The 27120-nt window shown below is 35.1% G+C and overlaps 1 protein-coding gene across 1 annotated transcript; it reads right to left on the bottom strand.

The window, feature by feature from the left end:
* Window positions 1–176: 176 nt before the first annotated feature.
* LOC130247857 (galactocerebrosidase) lies at window positions 177–27081 on the bottom strand. Its single transcript, XM_056481332.1, has 17 exons — window positions 26709–27081; window positions 26546–26614; window positions 26385–26448; window positions 23664–23777; window positions 23427–23566; window positions 23295–23333; window positions 23086–23213; window positions 21033–21188; window positions 20831–20955; window positions 15309–15436; window positions 15116–15205; window positions 14941–15030; window positions 14711–14855; window positions 10946–11126; window positions 9380–9543; window positions 2424–2500; window positions 177–2346 (listed from the first exon to the last, which is right to left on the bottom strand). The coding sequence occupies exons 1-17, from the start codon at window positions 26835–26837 to the stop codon at window positions 2203–2205; spliced, it is 1983 nt and encodes a 660-aa protein (XP_056337307.1). The 5' UTR covers window positions 26838–27081; the 3' UTR covers window positions 177–2202.
* Window positions 27082–27120: the final 39 nt, after the last annotated feature.

Raw genomic sequence — 27120 nt, 5'->3', positions numbered from 1 at the left:
TTTTATTAAAGTTTCAGATTTGTCATTTCCTACTTTTAATATCAATAATTCATTTAATTTACACATAACAGAGGTTTAGTCCCATTTGAAAACATAAATTTTAACAGAAAAAGTGAGTCATAAAAAAACACACACATTAAACACAATTTATAGTCTACACCAGAAACATGATATAAAACAATATTTTTATTAAAATATAATTAAACATGTACATTCGTTTTGTCTGATGGCCAAAATTCATTCATTTTCCTTCAGCTTAGTCCCTTCATTCATCAGGGGTCCCCAGAGGAAGGAACCACCAACTTATCCAGCATATGCTTTACACAGCAGATGCCCTTCCAGCTGCAACCCATCACTGGGAATGATGGCCAAAATAATTAATGCAATAGCAATTATTTCACACATACTAGGTGAGCTCAGCATGGTAGCCTTGTGACATAGTAAACGTTCATTTGTGATAAAAGAGTTTTATTTATTTTAAATTATGTGCAATAACCTGAGTATATCCAGAATGGTCCAGAATGTAATTTTAAGGCGTGGTTGTGTTTATAAGATGCAAAGCAATGTGTGCTTATGTTTCACTTGAAGGAAATGACATTATTTTTTCATAAATCTTACTTTGATTATATACAGCTACGCAGTTAACATGAAAATGACTAAAATATTTCCTAGTTCCCCTGAAAGGCCCGCCCTCAAGTGACTCTGATTGGTCATCTGTCATAATGTGCTGCGATTCTGGATCGGCTCCACTTCACGGCTATACAAGCACGCGCGTTTTGTATAAACAGTCAGTCAACCTCCTGCTCGCTCTCTAAAATAAAACCTAACAAGTGTCTGTAACGAGTGAAAATGGGGTGTGGCTCCTTTAAGAGAGATCGCCATTGTGTGTGTCTGTGTGTCTGTGTGTGTGTTTGTGTGTGAACTGTCTGTAGACACGTGTAACACGAGAAGCGCATGTGCGCTGGACCGATGTTTATTTTTCTTTTTCTCTGCTGCTCGGATTAAGTTATTGTTCTGTAATACACAGTGACGCTGTTGACAGAAGAATAAAGCACAAGACGTGGGATGCGACCTGTGTGAGCCTTAATTGATTTTTCTGTCTGTGTGTGTGTGTGTTTACAGCGGTTTGACTGATAAATATGAATTTGTAGCTAAATCGTTAGCGGTGCCAAACAGCATTTCCCATGGTTTACATCCTTGCTACAACATACCGTTAAGGCTAGACACTGTACATGTCATGATCAATTTTAACAAATAAAACACTTACAGGTTGTGGCTCAGAGCTGCTCCTACTTTGAGGAGATTTTAACCGAATCCAGCACTGAACGGGGAGAGATTCTGGAAGCTGTGTTTTGTCAAATCATGCTTGCTATGTATTTTATAATTCTCTGGAACATAATTAATATTGAACTGTAAGCACTTCTGTCTTTGTGTCGTGTCCTTTGGAAGCCCAAATACAGAAAGAGGAAGCTCTTTGGAAATAGCAGGACGGCATTTTCTCCCTCTGCTGTAACATTACAGTGCCTCTGGCCACGTCCCTTAGCTGCACAGTGTGTGCGCGCGGTAAAAGTACGTTTGTGATCACACAAGGCCCGAAAGTTTTTTTTGTAGTCCCCAAAATTCGTTCATTGTAGGCTTTGCTAAGCCAACTCTGTAACAAGCCAGGTCTCCCTTTGCATTGAACTTTGAGCGTCTTACATTCAGAGATGCTGTTTATGTTCACACAACTACATTACACATCAACTAAAGTTTAAAATATGATATCGTAGGGGACCACCCCTTTAAGAGACGTATGGTGTTGAAATTATTTTTCTATAATTTTACACATCAAGTGAACCTGTTTCATAGCACACTATCAAGTGCTTCATTTATTTATTCTGCTTATTAAGAATAAATATTTTAAATCATTCAAGTCATTAATCGCCATCTTTGACAACCATCCTAGTTAAATATCCCTTTTTGAAGATCAACATCTCACGTTCTTCATTTATAAACCCCAAAATATCAACTATTCCAGTAAAAAAAAAAAAAAGAAAAAAAGTAAAATCACCAAGAAACGAAATGAAACGCGTTCACAGTATAGTATTTTTGCAGTAAAACGAACAGAAACTCAGATCAGTCAACCTGACGCTTTCAAAGAATTCAAAGCAGAAAAAAGTGTGATAATGAAGTAAACACAAATGTGAGGTATCAAAGTACAAATCACCCTGCAATCACATTAAAATTATCAAACTGTGCATATTCAAAAGACAAAGTTCCTAGTGCAGCCCAGCCATTCTTGGGCTCCAGAACAGCAGCATTTTTCCACAACGGAAAGCCGTTCAGTGACCCTGTGGCAAAAAATCCCTGTAGACCAAAAGATGAGCATTTAAGAACAAAGACATAATTCTATAAAAAGGCTACTATCTATATGTAGATATTACCTTGACACTAAGAGTTAAGGTGTACCATACTCCTGCCTTTGTTCCTGACAGCCCTTCAGCAAGAACTCTTTTTCCACCTGTGAAGAGCAAAAAAACGTTCAGTCACAATAAAATAAAAATAGTTCATTTAGGTAAATACCAAACAAACTGAAATTCACAATTAATATTAGAATCAGGGATTAAAGGTTCAAGAAACCCTAGAGTACATTATTTTGAGATTTTAACAGATTTCTGTGTGTTGAGCATCAGTTAAAGAGCCCATATCATGGGTTTTTGAAAATGCACTTCCATGTAGTGTGTAACACAGCTCTAAGTGAAGTGAAATATCCGGCAAAGGCTTAAATCTGTAAATGTACAGTGTTTAAAACTATTGATTCATCTATAAAAGAGTCGACTCATAGTGCTTCAAACGAGTCGTCTTGATAACGAGTCATTAGGTGTTTCGTGATGACGCGGCTACGAAACACAAGTAGTTGCGTGCGCAAACCCGGGAGATTTGAAACCTGCTGCCCCGCCCACTAACACAGAAAAAAAGATACACACACACACACCGGTCAAATGAAGTCACGCTGTGCAGATGGATACTATCGACAGTCTACCCAAAGATGAAAGCTCAGCATTATAGCCGAGCCTTGAGCAGTTCGAGTGCTTCTGGAAACTACATGCTTACAAAGAAGACTTCATCAGCCGTTTGTTAAAGGAAGGATCAGTAAAGGTTGCAGCTAGAAGGGCATCAGCTGTGTAAAACATATGCTGGATAAATTGGTGGTTTACTCCACTGTGGCGACCCCTGAATAAGAAAGGGACTAAGCCGAAAAGAACATGAATGAATGAATGAAACACTCCAGTACAGAAGGTGGCGCTGCACAACTTTTAGCTTCTGACATTTACTTGTTCCACAGAAGAAGAAGAGGAGAGAGTGTTTACGTGCTTGTTAAATCCATTCACAAGATATTTGTTAATTGGTAGTAGCTGTTTTGTTTGGATTATCTTGCTTTGTGTCCTTCATCTTGCCCTGACGCATCTTCCTCGCCAGTAGGTTTGTGTGTTTGGCTGATTGGCTTTTTCAGAGTTAGCCTAGCAAAGCCTACAGCGAACGAACTACAAAATATACATCCGGGTTAATGATGTCATAAACCCTTCAAGTTACTTGCAAACACCCCGCGTGGCCAGAGGTGCTGTAAAGTTCTAGCAGAGGAGGCTAAAATGTCGTCCAAAAGCTGCTATTTCCACAGAGCTTCTTCTATTTTGTATTTGGGCTTCCAAAGGACATGACACAAATACAGAAGTGCTTACAAATACATTTTAATTATGTTCCAGAGAATTATAAAATATATATAGCTCTAGTATTTGACAAATAACAGCTTCCAGAATCTCTTCCAGTTCAGTGCTAAATTCAGCTAAAAACTCCTCCAACCATAATAGATGAAGCTCTGGATTGTAAGCCACAACCTGTAAGTATTTGCATTTGTTAAAATCGACCTATTACATGCATAGTTTCTAGCGTTAACAGTATATTGTAGCAAGGACGTAAAAAAAGGGAAATGCTGTTTGGCACCATTAACAATTTAGCTACAAATTCATATTTATCCGTCAAACCGCTGTAAACCGCCACAATCTTCACCAGCACTGCAGTGTCTCTCTATGCTGCCGCTTTCCCTGCATTCTACATCTCAAATAACAAACTCGCAGGAGATATGTAAACATTTCATATTACTTACACACGCTTATTCCGAATATATGTGAAAGACACTTGTCAGATTTTATTTTAGAGAGCAGGTGTGAAGTTCAGCTATGAAGCTAGAAGCTATGTGCTTCTAAAAACAGGAGATTGGAACTAGTTAAAAAAATAAAAATAAATAAATAAATCACAGCATAAAGCATGAGGGTACCGAGTTGACACCTGTGATGCAGCCTGTCCAGTGTGTGAACTGCTTTAGCAGTTTTGAGACACTTTTCCATAATCATACTCAAGCGATTTCCACCAGCAATGAGCAGAGAGAAGCTGTGGACTTTGAGCCACAACCTGTTGAAATTTAGCCAGACGGAATCTGCGGACGTTTTTTGTTATTTCTGCAGAGAATTTTTGTAAAAATCTGCGGATTTCTGTGGAATTATTTTGGGAGTATCATAACTAAAACTAATATGTGAAATAAAAAATATCTTTTTAACTTTTTTTTATGTTTAAAATGCAAATCCAATTAGATTCACTTTATTTGGTAAACAAAGCAAGTCTCTCATAAAATATATCTACTATAAGACAGAAAATATTACAGTACAAACTGTATTGTACATAAATCAGATGAACATTTTCATATTAGTCAATAATATTACTGTACTTAATTTAAAAACTGAATAAATATAGATGTACACACATTTACTCAAGTAAATAGACAGAATTAATGATGGGATAAAAAATCTGTGAAAATCTGCAGAATTATGCGTGCGCAGATTCTGTGTGGGCCTACATGCATAGATTCTAGCGTTAAAAGTATATTGTAGCAAGGACGTAAACAACGGGAAATGCTGTTTGGCAGCATTAACAATTTAGCTACAAATTCATATTTATCCGTTAAACCTCTGTAAACAGCCACAATCGTGACTTCAAAACAAAACACAAAACGTGGCTTCAAAAGATGTGCAATGCAAGCTTAACGATTACACACATGTCCGTCAATTGTGTTTACATTGAAAAATAAAAGTAGCACATTAGAGTCGATAAAAATGCGTTCGGTGTGAACTGCCCCTTAGTGTGCACTCTCACATATGATAAGGATGATGAGAAGCATAAATCGAATTCAATCTGTATCCACAAACCTTTAGTTACGAAGGCTGAGAGAGAACAGCACATGCATTAAAAAGTGCGAATGCATATTACTTAAAAATACTGAAGTAAATATCCGTTAGTTGGTGGTTCATTATGCTGTGGTGACCCCTGATGAATAAAGGGACTAAGTTGAATGAATGAATGAATGAATGAAACCAAGCATGAATGAATGAAATTCCAAATTTTGTGATTAACAGTTTTCTATCCATTTAATTTTTGGTAATGAAGGGCATTATGGGATCTTGATCTGTGGAAAGTTTCACTTTTCAGACTAACAAAGCCACATTTACTGAAATTTTTGTAGTTCTATACAAATATATATTACATAAGAAATAATATATAGAGAATTAAGTACATAAAATAGAAGGTTTTTTGTACCTTACAACACTAATCCTGACAATATATCACTTCAAACTATTCAAAATGTCAATGCAAGACACTTTTTCAAACATCAAAAGAACAAAGTTCCACAATTTAAAAGCATTAAAAAAATATATGACACAAAATACGGAAAACCAATAATTTACAGATATTTTTTGCACGTTTCTGTATATCCATGTGTTGTGAGAATTAGTGTGTTTTAGTTACTTTAGTTACTTCACTCCAAAACCAAAATCCTGTCATCATATACTTGCCCCTTTATGCTTTCAAGTGCATAAAAAATTGCTTTGAAAATTTTATCTTCAGCACATTAAATAAAGATTAAGATCAATAAAACTTTGATATTTTTAAACCACCGAAAGAATTGAGTGGTGTAATCCAAGTGTTCTGCATAGAGACATCTGTTCATTATATAAAGCAATCATCATGTCTCCTGGAAAGATTTGGATTAATCGCCTTGTTTTTTGTGGATTTATTTCTTGATCGCTTTGCGAATGCATTTAGCTGTCAGAGCTTGAGTGAAGACGAATGAAAATCTTATGGCTTTGGAAATACACAAGGCAAGTAAATAATGGCAAAAAGTTAGTATTTCTGGGGTAACGTAACCCTTTGACTATAAATCTTGCTAAAAATCAGTTCTTTGAGATGCAGCCTAAAATCTGTGACAGCTTTTCTCAAAATTTAAAGCATTATTTGCATCAATTCTTGTGCTTTGCTGTGAAAATACACAAAAATCATATAAAGTTTTCTTTTTTTTAATAATCACAAGAACCAACAGACTCGCAAATCCTTGACAGACTAAAAAAAACTATATAGTAAAACATAAATATACACGATCACTAACTCACTACACTTCAGCTTAGTCAGGAGTCTCCACAGCGAAAAGAACCAGCAATTACTTTACGATGTCCTTCCTGTCGGAACACAGCATTGGGAAACCAAATATAAAAAGTTATCGAATCCTTTAACTTCAAATCTCGCTAAAGACTACTCCCTTGAGATGCAGCCTAATATTTGTGACAGCTTTTCTCCAAATTTAAAGCATTATTTGCATCAATTTTTGTGTTTTGCTGTGAAAATACACAAAAATCTTATGAAATGTTTTTTTTTCTTAATCACAAGAACCAATGGACTCACAAAATCTTTGAGGGGCTGAAAAACTATATAGTAAAACGTAAATATACATGATCACTAACTCACTATACTTCAGCTTAGTCAGGAGTCACCACAGCGAAAGCAAAGAGCATAGAATCATAGGTGACACTTTGTTGCTATTTGGAAAACAGCCACTAGATGCTGCAAGTGTCAAGCGGTGGCTATTTTGGTATAAAAATTCCAATGGAACAGCAGCACGGATAACAAACGTTAGACAGAAAGAATTAAAATATTGAGTTAAATGGGAGTTAAAATATTATATATTCATACACCTCATTAAAAAGCAACATTTTAAACAATATCTCAATAAAAATAAAAACTATTTCCAAAATGTTGACAAGACTAAGTTTAATATTATATCTGTTTAACTTACATGAAAAGGTGAACAAAATATATTGGATTACTGTTTTTTTTTTAGTTTTACTTAAATTAGGGTGATGCAAAAATGAATATACCCCACAACAAAAACTACTGTATCTAGTAGTGTGTGGCCTCCGTAATTTTTAATAATTATTTATTATAATATAATATGTCAACAAAGTTTGTGTGCATATGTTTGATGAATTTATGTATCAGAATTCAATAACTTCGGAGAAAGTGGCTTTTTACATAAAAGCTGTATTAGTCTTTCTTTAACAGACAACACTGGAAAATTAGGTACTATACTACTTTATACAACAGTTCTGTCTGACTCTCGAATCTGATTGGCTGATAGCAGTGTGATATTTTGCAATAACAGCACTCGTACAGCCTCTTCACCTTTGTGTATTACTCCACCCACATAAAGTGACAGCAGATCAGTAAACTCGCTAGTTTGACAGATATTGCAGCTATTGGGCAATATAATGTACTTTTGAGACTTTTTAGTGGATAATGTAGTTGTTTAGATTGCAATTATGCAGTTTATTTATAAGGACAGTGCCTATTTCAAAATATTTATAATTTCTGAGAGAGAGCACATCGCGTCCATAACCCAAAGATGGTTGACGTTGTCTATACACAAGATGGCACCAGGACCGCATAATAAGCCCTTGCTAGGAGGATTAAAACTGCGTGTTTTCTAACTACATCTAATCTAATCATTATTATACTGAAAAGTGATATTCTAAGTCGATCTCTCTCTTTTGTATAGATTGCAACTATGCAGTTTATTTATAAGGACAGTGCCTATTTTAATTCAGTTACTTTCCTATCCCGGTTCTCAACAGTTTTATTCAGAGACCCCCGAACACCCCCTTCGTTATTGCAAACACAACAGCAGTCTGGTAGTGATTGCGCTGTTTTTTTCGGGGTTATCTCGATTGCAACATGGAAATACTGGAGACTGTAACACTGTAAGAAGATATCTCTGTAGACGGAGGGCATTTAATGTCAAGTTCAGCCTTATAATCTTAAAATGACAGCAAAATCACCTGTTTTGTCATCGCTTTATACATTACGCTTGAGAATCATTCAAACACTAGCTCTAAAGTGATGTTGGTGAATTAGTAAAGGCTTCTGCTGTTTTGACATCAGCTGCAGATGTGAATGAATAGCAAAACAAAGTAGCTCCTAATAGAAAAGGGTTTTTAGACTCTCCGTGTTTGATTTTCTTTTTTTATATATATAATTGTGCCGTTGAACTGTTGTATAAACGCAATATCACACTCCTAGCAGTGCGATATGGCTGTATATCAGCAGTCTTGTGCCCAAAAAGTGTAATCTCAGTCTGTTATCAACATACCATTTTGACAGTCATGTTAATTTAATTTAAGATGTCAGTATTCATTTATATTACGCCAGTGCATAAACCATTGAATTAAAGTAATTTTAAGTAATGAGCAGCACAGTGGCGCAGTGGGTAGCACAACCGCCTCACAGCAAGAAGGTCGCTGGTTCAAGCCCTGGCTGGGTCAGTTGGCATTTGTATGTGGAGTTTGCATGTTCTTCCTGTGTTGGCGTGGGTTTACTCTGGGTGATCCGGTTTCCACCCACAAGCCCAAAAATATGTGGTATAGGTGAATTGAATAAGCTAAATTGTCTGTAGTGTGTGTGTGAACAAGTGTGTATGGATGATTCCCAGTGATGGGTTGCAGTTGGAAGGGCATCCCCTGTGTAAAACATATGCTAGATAAGTTGGCGGTTCATTGTACTGTGGCGACCCCTGATTAATAAAGGAACTAAGCCGAAAAGAAAATGAATGAATTGAATGTAATTTCAGCTACAGTTCCAAGAAAACAGGTCTGTAAAACAAACGATTAAAAGTGCTAATGATCACCAGTCTAGTGATAGTAAGTTGTCTTTTAGGTTGTATCTCAGCTTTAATGCGCTTTTTAAATAAATAAAAAACAAAGCAGCTGCTTACCATCACGACCGCAATAAGATCCAATAGATGGCTGATCGCTTTCACTTTAAAATGGCGGAATCGTGGAGCTGCTGCTGGGCACTACTGTTGCAATGGAGCATTTTATTGAGTGTCGCCTCTTGGTGATTCTAAGCTCTTTGGTGGAAGGAACCACCAATTACTTTACGATGCCCTTCCTGTCAGAACCCAGAACTGGGAAACTAAATATACGCGGTTTATTTTGAAATGGAAAAAAATTATAATCATTACCTATGTCATTTGTCACTCTATAGGTTCCATTTGCATAAATCCAGTAAAAGACCCCTTTTGCTTGTCGGACTGATTCTCCGCCTTGATCGACCCTGGCCGCCAGGAACACTCCCCCAGTCTTGGGGGTTTCAATAAGGACGTCACATGACACATTTACGTCTGACCTAGTTAGACAAGTAAGAAAATTTAGTGAAATGATTGGAATCAAATACTAATGCATTGCTAATAATTTTGCCTTTACATCTGTACATCTATTTGTCATGATGTATAGAATCTGAATCATTGTTCACTTGGGTGCATAACATTTTTTGTGTTTAAACTCTATAAAGGTTACGTACTGTCTGAGGAAGCTTGATTGACCCAAATAAGCACATATAAAATTTTTGCCTAATCAAAATTATAAAGGAGACAGAAAATATACTAGAAATAGTTGCCTATGATGCTGATGGTTTGGTCTGCTGGAGCAGGCAACATTAATACATTGGGGGAAATAAATATTCAAAAATAACCATTTTTTTCAGAAAACATATTTCTAAAGGTGTTGTTAACTTGAAATTTTCGCCAGATGTTGATAACCAAAAAATAAATTTATGGCAGCTTAAAGACAACTCTCATAAGTCACATGATTTGTTCAGGTGTGATTTTTTTTTCTCAGACTTCAACAGTGTCAAAATCTTGATGGTTCTGTGGGTCTCGTCTATCAAATCTGATATTTAATCTGTATTCTATATTAAATTCAGATCAGGTGATTGGCTGGGCCATTCCACAGCTTGATTTTCATTTTCTGAAAACATTTAAGAGTTTCCTTGGCTGTGTTTTGGATCATTGTCTTGCTGAAATGTCCACCCTGGCTTCATCTTTATCATCTGGTAATGTAGATGTTGGACTGAAGCAGCTAATATTCATTAATAATGTCAGAGTACATAAATTATTATAATAAATAATATTTACAATAATATAGTATATTTACAATAATGAAAGGCAGATGGTTGCTGAATAACTTTGAGAGATTTCTACTGCTGTCTGGGCTTTTATTTAAATTTGTAAACTAATTAGATATGTTTTCTTTGCATATATAGATTACTTTGGTTGTTACCAACATCTGGCGAAAATTTCAAGTCAACAGCACCCTTCATGTTTTCTGAGAAAAATGGTGACATGTTGAATACTTATTTCCCTTACCGCAATGCCTGAAAATTGATCAACTTCTATCTATGGTGATGTGCAAGGTGGTTAAACTGACAAAAGTTAGCTGATTTTCAGGTGCTGCGTAATATCATTGTGCCTGCTGCAGTCATGGTATGGCAGCAAAGTCTGCTCATTATTACGCCAGAATGAGAGTATAGTTCCTAGCCATATCGACAGAAAAAATATAAAATTTCCTGTCATCCTTAGTGCATGATGTAACTACAGAAGAGTCAAAATATTAATAGGAAAATGTTTGAAACTCTTTGGTTGTTTTGATTTCGAAATGCTAATGGTCTAATCTGATTCAATAATGTATGCTAAGCTAAGCTTCCATGTTTTGGTGGCTAATCAAAATCATAACAAAGAGGGCGAACATACCAGCCGTAGTCCCCTATGATGCTGATGGTTTGGTCGGCATCTTTAGCCCAGGCCACTGGCCGCTCAGTGACCACTTGCCGTAGAGTAAAGGCATGGGAGCCATTATCTGTAGTGTTTCTGAAGTACTCAAACACACCGGTTTGATCAGCAAAGTACGGCGCCTCAGAGAATGGAGGGTTATCTTGCAACGAAAAAAAAATGCAGTTAGAAAAGTCAGTGGAGAGTTTACAATAGTTTCCTATTAACACCAGTGGTGGCGCCATGGGCCTCTTGATGGGGCTATTGACCTTATTCTTCAATGTGGAAGAAAGCTCGTTTTTGTGATTGTTTTAGAACTTCAAATTCAGTTGCTCATGGGAGAAATAACTAGGTAAAAAATAAACCACAGAAAATGGTCAAATTACTTTCTCTACAAACAAGTGTTTGCATGACTATACAGACAAAGTAGAATAATATAATACGAAAACATCAGTTTGCAACATCAAGCAGCATAACTAGTTGTTTTTAATGTCTAAAAATTAATGTAAGTGAATGAGACTGGAAGTCCTGAGCTAAAAAATTCAAATGGCTGCGCCCGCTCGTACTCGAAGAATAAGATGAATAGATATATTAGAAACTTGCATAGTCACGGTGTCATAACAAATCGAGTCTGCCCTGGAATCGAGTATGCCTAAATGCCTGATCAAAATCTATTATGTATTATTTAAATCTAAACATTTAACAGTTATATTCTGTATGTAAAATATAACATTGGGTACTTACATATTAAGTCTTATAGTAATGTATAAGATAAGCTAGCAGGCTAATCAGTAGATGTATGATATGCTAGCACAGAGGTTAACTAAAACAATGCTTGATTCCACAACTCATGCCTTTAGATAACCATCAGTATATGAAATACATCATTTAAAATATTATAATGGTCATTACAACACTTTTAAAATTATAATGTGATTTCACAGGACTTTTAATCAGGCGGTATAAAGTCTTCCTATTTTAACTGCAGTCCTAAGAGGCCACAATTCCAAGAGGGGGGGACGGACTCAATTTGTCATGACATCGGCCATCAGTCTTAGTACATGATGTAACTACAGAAAAGTAAAAATTTCAATAGGAAAATGATCAAAACTCTTTTGGTAATTTTTTATTAAAATGCTAATGGTCTAACCTGATTCAATGATCTATGCTGAGCTAAGTGCTCATAAACGGAGATCAGCTTAGTGGATTAAAACATGGTAAAACTTAACTGTTCAACTGTAAGGGAGTAATAAAATAAGCCTATTATAAAACCTAAAAAAAAACTGGAGTGTTCCTTTAGAGCACGTAAAGAACTAAATTTACCTGACAGATATTAGTGGACTCTAATACGTTTGAATCTTCACTCATGTGTTAGTACTCTCAACATTAGTTGATTTGCCCTAACGTAGGCCTAATATGCTTCATGTGCCAAAAAAAAGTTAATCAGGAGTTATTTGTAAGCAATATTTTTTATTCAGGCACTATAAAGTCAACCTGTTGTAATTGCATTGAATCACTCGGGTCCTAATTGGATGATTTGTCATCATGACGTAAAGAGCTTAGAATCACCAAGAGGCGACACTCAATAGAATATTCCATTGCAACAGCACCGACCAGCGATTCCACCATTCTGGAGTGAAAGCGATCAGCCGTCTATTGGATCTTATTGCTGTCGCGATGGCAAGCCGCTCCTTTGTTTTTTATTTATTCATTTCAAAAGCACATCAAAGCTGAAATACAACCTGAAAAACGACAATACAACACTTAAAATCATAGACTGATGATCATCAGCACTTTTAATAGATTAATTTATAGACCTAATATTTAATATATTAACCATACTTGTTTTCTTGAAACTGTCACTTTTAGGTGAAATTACTTTAAATTACTTAAATTTAATAGTTTGCGCACTGGCATAATACATATTAATACTGACATGTTAAATTAAATTAACGTGACTTTCAAAATGGGATGTTGATAACAGATTAACAGTACTTTGTTGGAGTATTATAATAGTACATAGTATTTTTTCCAGTGTTGTCTGTTTAAAAAAAAAAAGTTTTATTTAAAAAAAGCTACTTTCACCAAAAAAAAAAAAAAAAAAAAAAAAAAAAAAAAATATATATATATATATATATATATATATATATATATATATATATATATAAATTTTTTTTTCATGATTTTTAATGCTGTTATACAAAATACCAGATCATGTAGTTTTTGTTGTGTATACTCATTTTTGCTTCACCCTAATTTGAGTAAAAACAATTTTTAAAAGTAACTAAGTTATTTTGTTAACCTTTTATGTAATATGTGAAACAGATATTTTTGATATCAGATGTATTAAACTTAGTCTTGTCAACATTTTGGAAATTGTCTGTTTTAATTGGGATATTGTTTTAAAATGTTACTTTTTTTAAGGGGATGTACTCATTTTAACTCATTTAACTCAATATTTTAATTCATTCTCTCTAATGTTAGTTATCCGTGCTGTTTTCCTATCGGGATTTTCATTCCAAAATGGCAGCCACGTGACACTAGCGGCATCTAGTGGTTGTTTCCCAAACAGCAACAGAGTGTCGCCTCTTGGTGATTCTATGCTTTTTGATGTAACTACAGAGTAAAGAGTTTTAAATTTAAAATGCAAAAATGATCAAAACTCTGGTCATTTTTATCAAAATCCAAATGGTCTAATCTGATTCAATAATCTATGCTAAGCTAAAAGTGTTCCTATAGAGCACATGAAAATCTAACATTACCTGAAAGACACCAGCAAACTTAAACAGCAAACTTAAATATAAATCTTAACTCGTGTAGTTAATTTCAACAATAGATGATTTGCCTTAATGTAGACCTAATATGCTTTTTGTGAGTAGCTACTCCAAAAAAATGCTTATTTGTAAAAAGTTTTAATCAGGCGCTTGTTTGTAAAACAATATTTTTAATCAGACACTATAAAAGTCTACATGTTATAATTGCAGAGAATCACTCGGGGTTCTTATTGGACTCAATCCCTAGGAAAGGGACTTGATTTGTGATTGCGTACCTACAGAGCCAAGAGTTTTAAATTTAAATGTGAAAATGATCAAAAAATGCTAATGATCTAATCTGATTCAATGATCTATGCTAAGCTAAGCTAAGCTAAAATTGCTCAGAGACAGCTGACATCAGCTGAATGAATAATAAAAAAAAATGCTATAAAAAATTATTATTTGTATTTTTATGAATTGTCAGTATTTAATCTACTGTAAATAAAAAATTTGTAAATAAATAAAATTTGTGTAATAGAAATAAAATAAAAATTTTATTCAAATTTTATTCACTGTGCGTTCCTTAATTGTATTCCTTTATAGTCAGCATCAGAAGTTATATAACTAACAGTGGCATATGAGAAGTTTAATACACTTGAATAAAGTTGAAACTATAAACGCAATTCATTTTTAGCAGCCCCTCGAAAAACATTAAAGGGACAGTTCACTCAAAAATGAAAATTCTGTCATAATTTATTCACACTTCTATATCACTGCTTGTTTAAAAACTACTCCAGTTTCTTTCTTTTTTTGGAAACAAAAGAAGATATCTAGAAGAATGCTGGTGGCTGGGACCCATTGACTTCCATTTTTTTCCTTCTATGGAAGTCTATAGATCCCAGAAACCAGCATTCTTCAAAATATCTTCTTTTTTGTCCAATACAAGATACTCATAAATGAACCAAAAAAACAACCTGAAACTAATAATTCTTACCTATTGTAAAGTCATCAGTGTAATTTTTAGGGAACGGACATGATTTGGGGGGCTCTGGGTAGAAGCCTCTTTGTGCAGTGGTGACCGTTGTAATAGTAAAGACCTCATCGACATCTAGTTTTAAGCTTAACAAGCCGTCATGGGCCTGTGTGGAAACAGAAAAGTTTATTATCTGCATGTTCTCCATAGTTTAAAGACATGAAACTTGTATAGAAAAGATCCAAACACACCCTAATAGGCCTCAGTTGCTTAAACAGTGTACCATTTCCGGACTTAAAATCCAGTTTTGAGTACCACACTTGGAGGTCAGTGAGATGTGCCTGAAAAAGAGCATGCGCAACATTAAAATCGAGCCTTTTTGAGGTTAATGAATACACATTTATTAACAGACAGAACTGCACTTACAAAGGAGCCTTTGAACTCAAATGTGGCGATCTGAGGAGAGACGTCAAAGTGTGGCAATGGAGGACGAATGCACTGAGAGTGCTCGTGTGTCTTTAAAAAGAAAGAGAGAGGATAAGGAGTGTTCACAGCAAAATAAATAAATTACTAAATCTTGTGAACCTCACAAGACCGAGGAAAATATCCAACTACCTACCATAGTTTCTATAATAATTGTTAAGTTCCCTTTGCGGTCTGTCAAAGCCACATAACTTCCTCCTTGGTTGAGTTTGCCCACAGTCTGCAGATAAAACCAGCCTGGCTGTGTGAATTGAGTAGTGTGTGCTATTGAAAAAATAAAATGAAAGGACATTTAATCAAAGCGCATCAAGAAAATGTTTGATATTCACTTACAACTGAAGTAGGGCTGCACAATATTTTGTTCCAGTGATGATATTGCATTGTGTGAATCTGTTAAGTTGGGATTAATATAACATGACTTAATCTACACAAAAAAAATGCTGGGTTCCACACAATTCCTTCATGTTGTCCCAACACAAATCGATTAACGAAGTTAACGTAACCATTTTAACAAATTTATGTGGATTGAGCATGAAACAATTAAATTGACCCCAAAAAAACACTTAAGAATTGTGTAGTTTCCCGTGTCAGCGTGGGTTTCCTTCAGGTGCTCGGGTTTCCCCCACAAGTCCAAATACATGTATACATGTGGTATAGGTGAATTGGCTAAGCTAAAATTGACCTTAGTGTATGAGTGTGTGTAGATGAGTGTTTATGGATGTTTCCCAGTGACGGGTTGCGGCTAGAAGGGCATCCGCTGTGTAAAATATATGCTGGATAAGTTGGTGGTTCATTCTGCTTTGGCAACCCCAGATTAATAGGCAAGGCAAGGCAAGGCAAGGCAAGGCAAGGCAAGTTTATTTATATAGCACATTTCATACACAGTGGCAATTCAAAGTGCTTTACATAAACAGGAATAAAAGAAACAATTATAAGAGAAATAAAAACAAACATAAAAATGGTAAGAATAAAAATAAAATAAAATAAAAGCTGATAAAATGTGTTATAAAAGAATTAAAAAGAAGAGAAAAACATAGTAGTTCGATCTGTCGGACGTAGCACAGTGCTCATTCAGTAAAGGCACAGCTAAACAGATGTGTTTTCAGTCTTGATTTGAACGTGCCTAATGTTGGAGCACATCTGATCATTTCTGGAAGCTGATTCCAGCAACGAGGGGCGTAGTGGCTGAAAGCCGATTCACCCTGCTTTGACTGAACTCTTGGGATTTCTAATCTATTTGATCCTAAAGATCTGAGTGATCTGTTAGGTTTGTATTCAGTGAGCATATCTGTAATGTATTGAGGTCCTAGGCCATTTAGTGATTTATAGACCAGTAATAATACTTTAAAATCTATTCTGAATGTAACTGGGAGCCAGTGTAAAGACCTGAGGACAGGTGTGATGTGCTCTGATTTCCTGCTTCTGGTCAGAATTCTGGCCGCAGCGTTCTGGATGAGCTGCAACTGTCTGACTGTCTTTTTGGGAAGGCCAGTGAGGAGGCCATTACAGTAATCCACCCTGCTGCTGATAAAAGCATGAACAAGTTTCTCTAAGTCTTCACTGGAAACAAAGCATCTAATTCTTGCAATGTTTTTGAGATGATAGTATGCTGATTTACTAACTGCTTTGATATGACTATTGAAACTCAGATCTGACTCCAGAGTCACACCAAGATTCTTGACCTTATTTTTTGTTGTTTGACCCTTAGAGCCAAGGTACGCATTCACCTTGAGAACCTCATCTCTGTTCCCAAACGCAATGACTTCAGTTTTCTCTTTGTTTAACTGAAGAAAGTTTTGGCACATCCAATTGTTAATTTCATCAATGCATTGGCAGAGGGTGTCAATGGGGCTGTAGTCATTAGGCAGTAAGGCTAGGTAGATCTGAGTGTCATCAGCATAGCTGTGGTAGGAGATTTGGTTCTTTCTCATTATTTGGCTCAGAGGGAGCATATAAAGGTTGAACAGGAGTGGTGCCAGAATCGAGCCTTGTGGGACTCCACATGTCATGGGTGTCCACCCTGACCTATGGTCACCTATACTGACATAGTAACCTCTTCCTTCAAGGTAAGATCTGAACCATTTGAGGACCGTCCCAGACAGCCCAACCCAGTTTTCCAGCCTATCCAGAAGTATGCTGTGATCGACAGTGTCAAATGCAGCACTGAGATCGAGCAGTACCAGCACTGTTAGTTTGCCTGAATCTGTATTTAGACGGATGTCATTGATTATCTTTATAAGGGCGCTCTCTGTACTGTGATGTGGTCTGAAACCAGATTGAAAATTGTCCAAACACCCCTTGTAGTTTAGGAACTTGTTAACCTGGTTAAAAACAACTTTTTCAATGATTTTGCCAATGAAAGGGAGATTTGAGATGGGCCTGTAATTGCTCAATATGGTGTTATCCAGGTTGCTCTTCTTCAAGAGGGGTTTAACAACTGCAGTTTTAAGTGAGTTAGGAAAAATCCCCGAGAGAAGTGAAGCATTTACCACTTTTAGAAGATCCATTTCTAAACAGGTAAACACCGTTTTAAAGAATGATGTGGGGAGCGTGTCAAGACTGCAGGTTGATGTTTTCATAATTTGCACGATCTCTTCTAAGATTTTGCCATTAATTGCCATGAAATCGGACATAATGTCTGATTTCTTAAGTTGTGGTTGAGCTAGTCTGACGTCGACACAATTTGGCTGATTGGATGAGCTGATTGTCTTTCTGATATTATTGATCTTGTCAGTAAAGAAATGAGCAAACTCATTACATTTGCTTTCAGAGAGTAGCTCACTGGGAATCCGACTGGGGGGGGTTGTGAGTTTCTCTATCGTTGCAAAGAGTTTACGAGCATTGTTTACGTTGCTGTTTATAAGGCTTGAAAAGAAAGTCTGCCTAGCAGTTTAATAAAGGGACTAAGCCGAAAAGAAAATGAATGAATGTATATTCAGAAATTAAACACAAATTTTTCTCTAGAGCAAACAGTAGTGATTTATGGCGTTAGTTATCTCATGGTGCCTTCGTGATGTTTTTTCATATGGTGTAACAGCTGCAAACAACTCTGAAAATGAACTTTTTTTTTCTCATTTTTAAGTGTTTATTTTATAAAACAAAACCAAATTGTCCCTGTTTAACTCAAATTTTAGTTGAATTTCTATTTTTGTGGATTACTATTTACTCAAGTAATTTCATTACTTACTGAGTAACTGAGTTACCTTTTAGACAGTGTAGTTAGAAAAGTGATTTAAATACAATTATAATATTGTAATTAGTAATTACCGTGTAAAAAATGCAGCGTTCCACACAATTACTTCATGTTGTCCAACACAAATCAATTGTTAACTCAATGCTTTTTAAAGATGTATGTGGACTGAACATAAACTATTTAAGTTGTCCCCAAAAAAAACCTTAAGAATTTTGTTGTTCGCTATTTCTTATCGTACAAAGGCACACATAAAGTACGCTTTGTGTCACACCATCTCTAAATGTTTAATTCTGAACAGCTTTGAGGGGTCCAGACACCGTCAGCGATGTCAGGCGTTTGTTATTGTAGCTTATAGAAGGTAAAGCGCGCAGTACGGCGCATGTGGTGAGCGACTCTTCATCAACACACATGATCACGTTCATCTAATTTGCTTAAACTAAGCGTTCTAAAGTATGGCTATATTTTACAAGCAAGGATTCTGACACACCAACATGCAGCAGATGCTTTACAAAAGTTGCGTGTAAGGGGGGAAACATGTCAAACTTATGAAACCTAAAGGTGAGGAATGGACTGTCTTTGACAGCTTGTGACATCATCTGGCACTTTCAGTGAGTATGTTTACATCGACAGCAATACTCTGATTTTAATATGATTAAGACAATACTCTGATCAAGAGTCTACCACGTAAACAGGGATTTTTGATTATTTTAAAGGACCACAGACACAAACTCCGGAGGAAACATTTATAGGCTGGTGACGCAATGACGTTAATGGATCTATGTGCTATAACATTTAACTGGCAAACATGAATGTAACATTCAAAAAGTAACTCATGTAAACACCTGAATCATTATATTGTCTTATTCAGATTAAGGCAAATCATTAGATCACTGATGTCCATGTAAAAGTAGCTACAAGCCCCAAACCCAGAAAAAAGGTGTTCCCTGATTTTGATGACAGCCTTTCCACAGGTTAGTAGTAAGCTAATGTAATGTTAATAGCATAATGCAAATCTTGCATTCATGCTAACAAACAAATGATCAAAAGAAATATATTAATGCAATTTAAATATCTAAAATATGAATTGATGTTTACTTTAAACTTATTATAAATATATATTTATTTTGTTCAATTTTAATGATTAAAATTTTTTTTTTGTCAAATAATTGTGTGGCCAAAAAGTATCGGTTCAGGCATCTTTTTGGCACCGGTACCGTTTTAGAAGTATCGATTTAGCACCAGTAGCGAAATAACCCCAAACGATACCCAACCCTAACAATCTGTATTTAGCTTTTCGCTTGTACAGTGGCTCTGAACTGTCAAAACACCTCTTAACGCCTTTCCGGACATTGTATATTTCTGCATATGTACATTACTGTAACACGTTTTATTCATACGTTTGTTCATTTCCATTTTACTTAAGACATATTTATTAAACTTGTTTGTAAATTAAGTGCCATTTTGTTATTCAACCAATTATGTTTACACAACAGTCAAGTTGCATGTTAATTTGCTAAGCGAAGAAAAGGAAATAATTCAATTTTTGGCATGCTTTAAATTCATGAATATAGGTCTATATAATCACCTTGCAATTTTGAAATGATAGCCTTTTTGCTTTGAGTAAGTTATTCAGTTGATAAGATCAGTTCAAACTTTTATGAAGTTTTTAAATTAAAATCTGTTGTTCACTGTATAAAAATATTACATTTTGAAATATTTATAATTATCGGCTGTAGTATATTGGCTATCGGCCTCCAAATCTTAAGAGTTATCGGTTATCAATATCGGCCAAAAAATCCATATCGGTGCATCCCTAATATGTATAGTAACAAGTATTTGTTGCGAAAAAAAGCAGACATTTTGTATCATTCAGGATTCATCTCTAAATAGTTTATAATAATAAAAATAATAATAAAAAAACAAATATTCATCAAACAATTTTTGTCCAGCATGATCTTCCCATAACGGAAAACAAATGGACAATTACATTTATAAAGATAGCTGCAAGCAGCAATTATCGAGGCCAAGCAGTCCAGCGGCCACATGATAAACAAGACGGCAACAAGCGGCAGAGCAACTAAAAATTCTGTAACTTTTGGAAAGCATAGCCTGAGTCAAATTTGGTGGAACTTGGACTAACGATCTACGGAGAGTTCAAAACAACAGATTTTCAAACTAATTCAAGATGGTGGACAGGAAGTCGTGTCAATTAGGGAATAAATGATATCAATGTTCTTGGCATGATGAAAGGAATCTAACAAGACCAGTCTCATGACAATAGACAAAACTATGTGTTTTGTATGATTGATATTGGTAGAATTTAATTGTTTGTATAATAATAATAATATTATTATTATTGAATTAATTCTTATAGAGGTTGACCTAAAAATCGGCCATTTTGAAAGTGACAAATTACACTGATCATGTGTGTTGATTAACATAGGCGACTATTAAAAATACATTACCAGTCATCCATATTGGAGATTCCACTATATAATGTCCACTCCAGGGTTCCTCCGCTGTCATCAGCCCATCTCTACCAAATGACAGATTCTCGTAATAACTTGCTATTACGTTCCAGGATATAGTCCTAAAAGAAAGCAGCCGATCAGCATAAAGACAGAATATAACAAAGAAATGAGAGAAAGGTGTGTGAAAACAGCTCACGAGGTCATTTTGCCATTAACGTAGTTCTGGTTGAGAATGCGAGCCCAACATCCGGCACCGATGTCGTCATTGTAGGTGCTGTAGTCTTCAGAGGACCAGAGCTTTCTCTCTGTCAGCAGAGCTTCCTTTACTGTGTTGGTGCCTGGGTAGTGCACACTGTAAAGAATGTAAACTGTGATTACAGGTTACTTTTATGCTTATTAGATCAGCTAGCTGGTAGATTATATAATGTACCAACGACCCAACAGCAAATAAGTGATGGGAGAGAAGAAGCTTTTCAATGCTTTGAAGCAACTGCACCAATTATCAAGGGTCAACCAGCTTTTTCAAAATAACTACCAACTTTTTAATGCATATATATATTTTGTAAAGGTTTTTTTTATCTTTATTGGGATAGACCAGCGAAGAATAGAGACAGTCAAGCAGAGAGATGGGAAAAATTCAGCCTGCGACCTCCAAAATGACAATGCTAGTGACTTGCGACCCCAAATTCCTCGAAGGTAGTTATAAATATACAAATGTTGCATATACAACAATAGGCCTATATAAACACGAGCATATTGACAACACAAAAAATGCAACAACTCAATAACCATATTTTTATAGTCATTTATTCATTTGATTATTTAATTGTAATGAGACTGGTGCCCAAACTTTTTTGTATAATGGGCCAAAAACCAAATATCATTGCGAGCCGTGGGCTGAAGATAAATATATCAAATTACATTACATTAAAAGTTGCCATTGGTAATTTCCTAATATTTCAAAATAAATAGAAAACACTACTAAAAATTGTATTAACTAATGCAGTATAACTTTTTAATTACACCTCATTGCTATAAAAAACATAAACAATCACATTTATAACTCGGTGGAGTTCGATGCTGAATACACTAGTCAAGCAAAATCTGACTTTGACTTGATTTGCTCACGAAAGTCTCTGCATTTTCATGTGACAGTATGTACATTTACAAAATCTGATTAATTTATACCATTTAATTGAAACATTTAATTTAAATTAGCTTTTAATAATAAAACAAGCAAACTAACAAAATGTTACATTAAATTTGAATTGACAATCTCGAAACCCTCCCCATCATTCTCTCTCTTCTCAGATGGGATGGCGGGCCAAATCAAAGGTTGCCATGGGCCAACTTTGGCCCTTGGCCCTAGTTTGGGGATCTCTGATCTAATATGACTAAATATTAAGTGCCTGCACTTTAGGTGTTCTTTTATACGTCTTCTGAATTTACGTTTACATTTATTCATAAAGAGGACGCTTTTGTCCAAAGCAACTTACAATTAAGGAGGAATTTAGCAATTCAACAAGTGGTAATACATACAAGAAGAGCTACTTATAAAAAGAAACTGTTTGTGCTCAGACCATTAAGGTCTAGAGTTAGAAGGGGGAGTTTTTTTTTTAAAGAGTGTTTCAACAGAAGGTTTGTCAAGCCCACTCACCTGTGTAAAACCCACTTTATAAATGCACAATGTTATTGCAAAAATCAAGCAATTGATGCAAAATTTACAGAAAAATACAATTTTTGGCCAGCCAGGACACTTCTGTGCCATCAGCATTGTTTTATACCATATAACATTATATTTACTTATAGAAAAAGTCCTCAGAGTAAGCAATACCTTAAGTTGTCATAGACCTGACACAGCGCTGCGCTTCTCCTTAGCTGTCTGACCAGCTTTAGACACAACATGTGACATTATCACAATGCACAATAAGCCAGTCTATTTAAACAAAGCAATGTTTGTTAAGTCAGTGGCTAAAATTAAAACCAGTGTTGCCTTTAAAGAAATTAGAGACCAATGGTTCCTGGTACAAGTATTGCCGCAAATCTTGAGAAAAAGCACCAAAAAATCAGTCTGTTCAGGCCGTAATAGTGAAAATGAAAGTCACAGTTATAGTCAGACATATTTCCTGGAGGTACTGGTTGAGCACTGAGCAGACAAAAACTGCCTGGTGACTGAATTTGAGTGCCTGTTGACAAGAGTGAAAAGATTCTCCCTTAATCACTGAATGCATCACACTGCTATTGCTCACCCTATGACTTCGACAGCATCGTTCAGATATGGATCATTCAGCATGGCAGATGCTATAGACCAGTCTCCATCTGCAGCAATGATGCCAATGTTCGTGAAGCCAGCACTGTCCAAAACATCTCTCAGCACCTAGGTGAGTCACAAAATGTTGATAAGGTTGCTGACAATACAGTTAGGATGTTTTAAACTGAAAAGGATATCCATTTTTACCTTAATGTATGTTGGATCAAATGCTTTCTCATTCCAAATCTAAAAAAATCAGTTGAATAAAGATTGTTTTTAAAATAGACACCAGTAATAGATCCAATTTTAGCCAACTATTATCAGCTAGTGCACACATACCCCGATATAATCAATGTCAAGGTTATGATGCTGCTTTGCTCCCATGACCCATGTAATAACATAGTTGGCCGTAACATTTGGAAAAAAGTAAGGCCATTGGGTTCCATATCCAACCCATCCTGGAAATGCCCAGGGAAGACCTACATAATCAGATCATTCAATCAACTCAAATTTCTCCATCTTATTTTTGTCTTTAAAATTAAAAATGGAAAATGCAGCCTGGAACAAATTGATTACCGATCAGCTTAATGTTTGGATTTCTTTTCTTGGCTTCCTTCATAAGCCACCACTCGTACCCGCGGAAAAAATTCCCCTCATCCTTACTGTGCATGTGAGAGGGTTCTGTGCCATCTGTAAAAAAAGACATGTAACATATAGATTGTGATACACTTTAAAATATGCTTTTCATACTTAGAGTTTTTGTCTTGTTTCTGTTCCAAATATCTTAAATCAAGAAGTATTTTCAGTAACACTTTATTTTGATGGTCTTTTTGAGTATTACTAGACTTTCTGCTTAATATCTGTTGATATGCTCCTTCAACAGACATTTAACTGACTATAAGAAACTTGGCAAGTACATGTCAACTTACACTAACCCTAACCCCAACCTAACAGTCTACTTATAATATAATAAGAATTAGTTGCAATGTAAATTCAACAAACGGACCAATTGTGTCTTGTTTTTAAAATATGCCAAAATTAAGTGAGTTTTCCATTAAAAGCAGCAAAATAATCTGCCAATGGAGTAAGAAAAATAAGCTTGCTTTTTTGTTTTGACATAAGATTATTTTACTAACCCCACTGGCACATTATTTTCATTGTTTTAAGGAAAAACACACTTAATTTTGGCATACTATTACTTTAAATAAGACTATAGCTTTGCTTGTCTAGAAAATGCTTCTTAATTTAGGAATTTTTAGATATTTGGACTAGAAATACAGCAAAAAATATATATAATAATAAAATCAGAGCGAAGTTTCTGAAATTATTATTAGGGAATCTTTAAGGAATTGTTCACCCCAAAATAAAAATGACCTCATAATGCATTTACTCACACTCAAGTCATTCTTGGTGTATATAACTTTCTTCTGTCAGACGAACGGATTTGGAGTAGTTTTAAATTTTAATCTGGCTCTTCCATTTTGTATAATGGTGTTGGGCAGTGGCCATAATTTGAATCCCTTAAAATTACCCCATAAGCCACCAGAGTGTTAACGCATGTCTTTTTAAGCAGATCGATAAGTTTTTGTAACAAAACATATTTATTACATTTTTTAAATATATTATTAATTAAAAAAATAATAAATAAAAATTATTATTAAATAAACAAATAAATAAATAAATAAATAAATAAATAAATAAATATCGTTGACTTCTAAGATCTGCCAATATATGACGCATGTCATATGAAGCATTTTAACAGTGATACACTGTATAACATTATACAGCAATGCCAACACAACTTTTTTTTGCTTATCGTATTCTTTTGGGGTGAACAAACAGAGTGGTCAGTGGTTCCCGTGACAAAAGTCTATTCCCAAAGCTTCCACTATAATGCGCCTTACATCATATGTCGCAGAGTCAGACGATTTCATTTGTTTATCTACTGCCACATTTTATTGCAACTTATGGCTATTTCATGGCAAGACCATTATTAGATTATAGATAAACACATATTGCATAATATATAACTTTTGGTCCTATTAAATAATTCAGTAAGACCAGTCTGAGGAAGTTTTCACATTTGCAGTCTGCTTCATAACATACGTGTTAACCACCTGACGGCATATGGGTTATTTTTTACAATTAATTAATTCACTTTTGGAAGCTTCAAAAAAGGGCCACTTTTTTATTTTCATTTTGGGTGATCAGTGTATGAAACAGACACATTTATTGATATTGAAGATATTTCAAAGTTAAATATTTTTTCACACAAATAGCTTTAACCTTATCAGTGTCCAATCAATTAAGTATTTAATACTTCCTATGAAAATTAATACTTTTCAATTGAATCAAACTAAATAATGAATCATTTTGAATCAAATACTGTTTCAGCTCTTCTAATCAATGTGAAAACCACCTTCAAATATAAATTAATGAAACACCGGATAAGCACTTTATTTCCACTTTTAGAATATTAAATAAAACATTTTTAACAGTTTAATAGTTAACGCCCAATCTATTCCTTTACCCTTTCCACTTTTTCCTAATACACTTTGTACTGAACAAACAGGCTTTTTTTGTAATTCTGTCTGGCTCAAAATGACAATGGTGGAACTGGTGTAAAAACAACAAAAAAAAAAAAAAAAAAAAAACTGCCAACCAGGAAGATTATCTGAAATGAGTGTAAATGGGCTTTCCATTCCTTGAATAGTGTACACACCCTAATCATCACATATCATACTCATTATCATATTCGTCATATTCGTCAGTTTGTTGTTTTTATTTCCATTAATAATTCACTTTATTTCTCAAAAGAAATAATACTTTACCTTGTAGTTACATATTTTGCGAATGTATAATTCACTAACATAAAAACTAACTAACGTAACTGACCATACTAGCAAGGTGAACATTGCTTCCTGTTGTTTTTTTTTGTCCCCTTCAGTATGTTAGTTCCACATGATTCACGTCATGTGACTTACTGACTGACATACATTTTCTTAAAGAACCAGTGGAGGTAAACTATTGTTTTTTTCCTCAAATAACAATAAAATGATACACCAAACTAATCAGTAAGCTTTTAATTTCAAGACGGTTTTCTTAATTAATGCATTCTCTTCAGAACAACCGCATAACCCTAACATATTTTACGATTTATCCTTAATTAATGCTAAAATCAAAAGCTTGGTTATTTATTTTGATGTGTTTTTCGATAAATTGATATATCTAAACAAGCAACAGACAGTCAGATATACAAAACAAGGGTAAAAAACAGAGAAAGGCACTTTGTTTCACCTGTGGTTTGAGCATCACCTCCTATTTCCACCTTAAGGATGTGAAGTGAAGCTCCAAAGTTGGGCTAAATAAAACCAAACCCACATATATAATACATTACTAATAACATATTATTATTAAAGACATCATCACAATTAAATGCAGCTCAAATGACCAAATACCTTGAATAAGTAATCCAATATCTGAGTCCGATAGGGTTCTTCATAATTAACAAGAAGTCGTGAAGTGGCCTGAAAACAAACAAACAAACAAACAAGCAAAAAAAAAGTTAGTCAACCCCTGGCCGACTTTCAACAGAAATGTTAATGTATGAACATAACTTACTCCTCCTCCACTTAAGCCTCCTATTCCATCAAACTCCCGCCCTAGACCAATCCGATCATCTATAACATAAAACTGAGCCGAACATCCGAGAACGAAGGAGATTATGCACAGAAGATTGTGCGTTTGCATGTTTTGACGGGAGATTCAATGAAGTGCGGCTGAAGTCTGTCATGAGGATGTTTATGATTATCAACAGCTACTTCCGCGTCATGTGCTCATATTGAAATACACGCGGAACGCACGTTTATCTGTCATTAGAAGAGAAACGCAATACCGAAATGGTGTATAATCATTCAGATATTTAGTGTGCAGTGCGTATTTAAAAAAACCCGTCCCCATTCAATTCTCTCTTTGCTTTTCAAGTGTAAAAACAAAACCACAAATCGTCCCGTCGCTTTACACAAGAAAGCGC

Source organism: Danio aesculapii, chromosome 20 (genome assembly GCF_903798145.1).
Source record: "Danio aesculapii chromosome 20, fDanAes4.1, whole genome shotgun sequence".
Taxonomy (NCBI): domain Eukaryota; kingdom Metazoa; phylum Chordata; class Actinopteri; order Cypriniformes; family Danionidae; genus Danio; species Danio aesculapii.
This window is presented reverse-complemented; position numbering and strand designations above follow the sequence as displayed.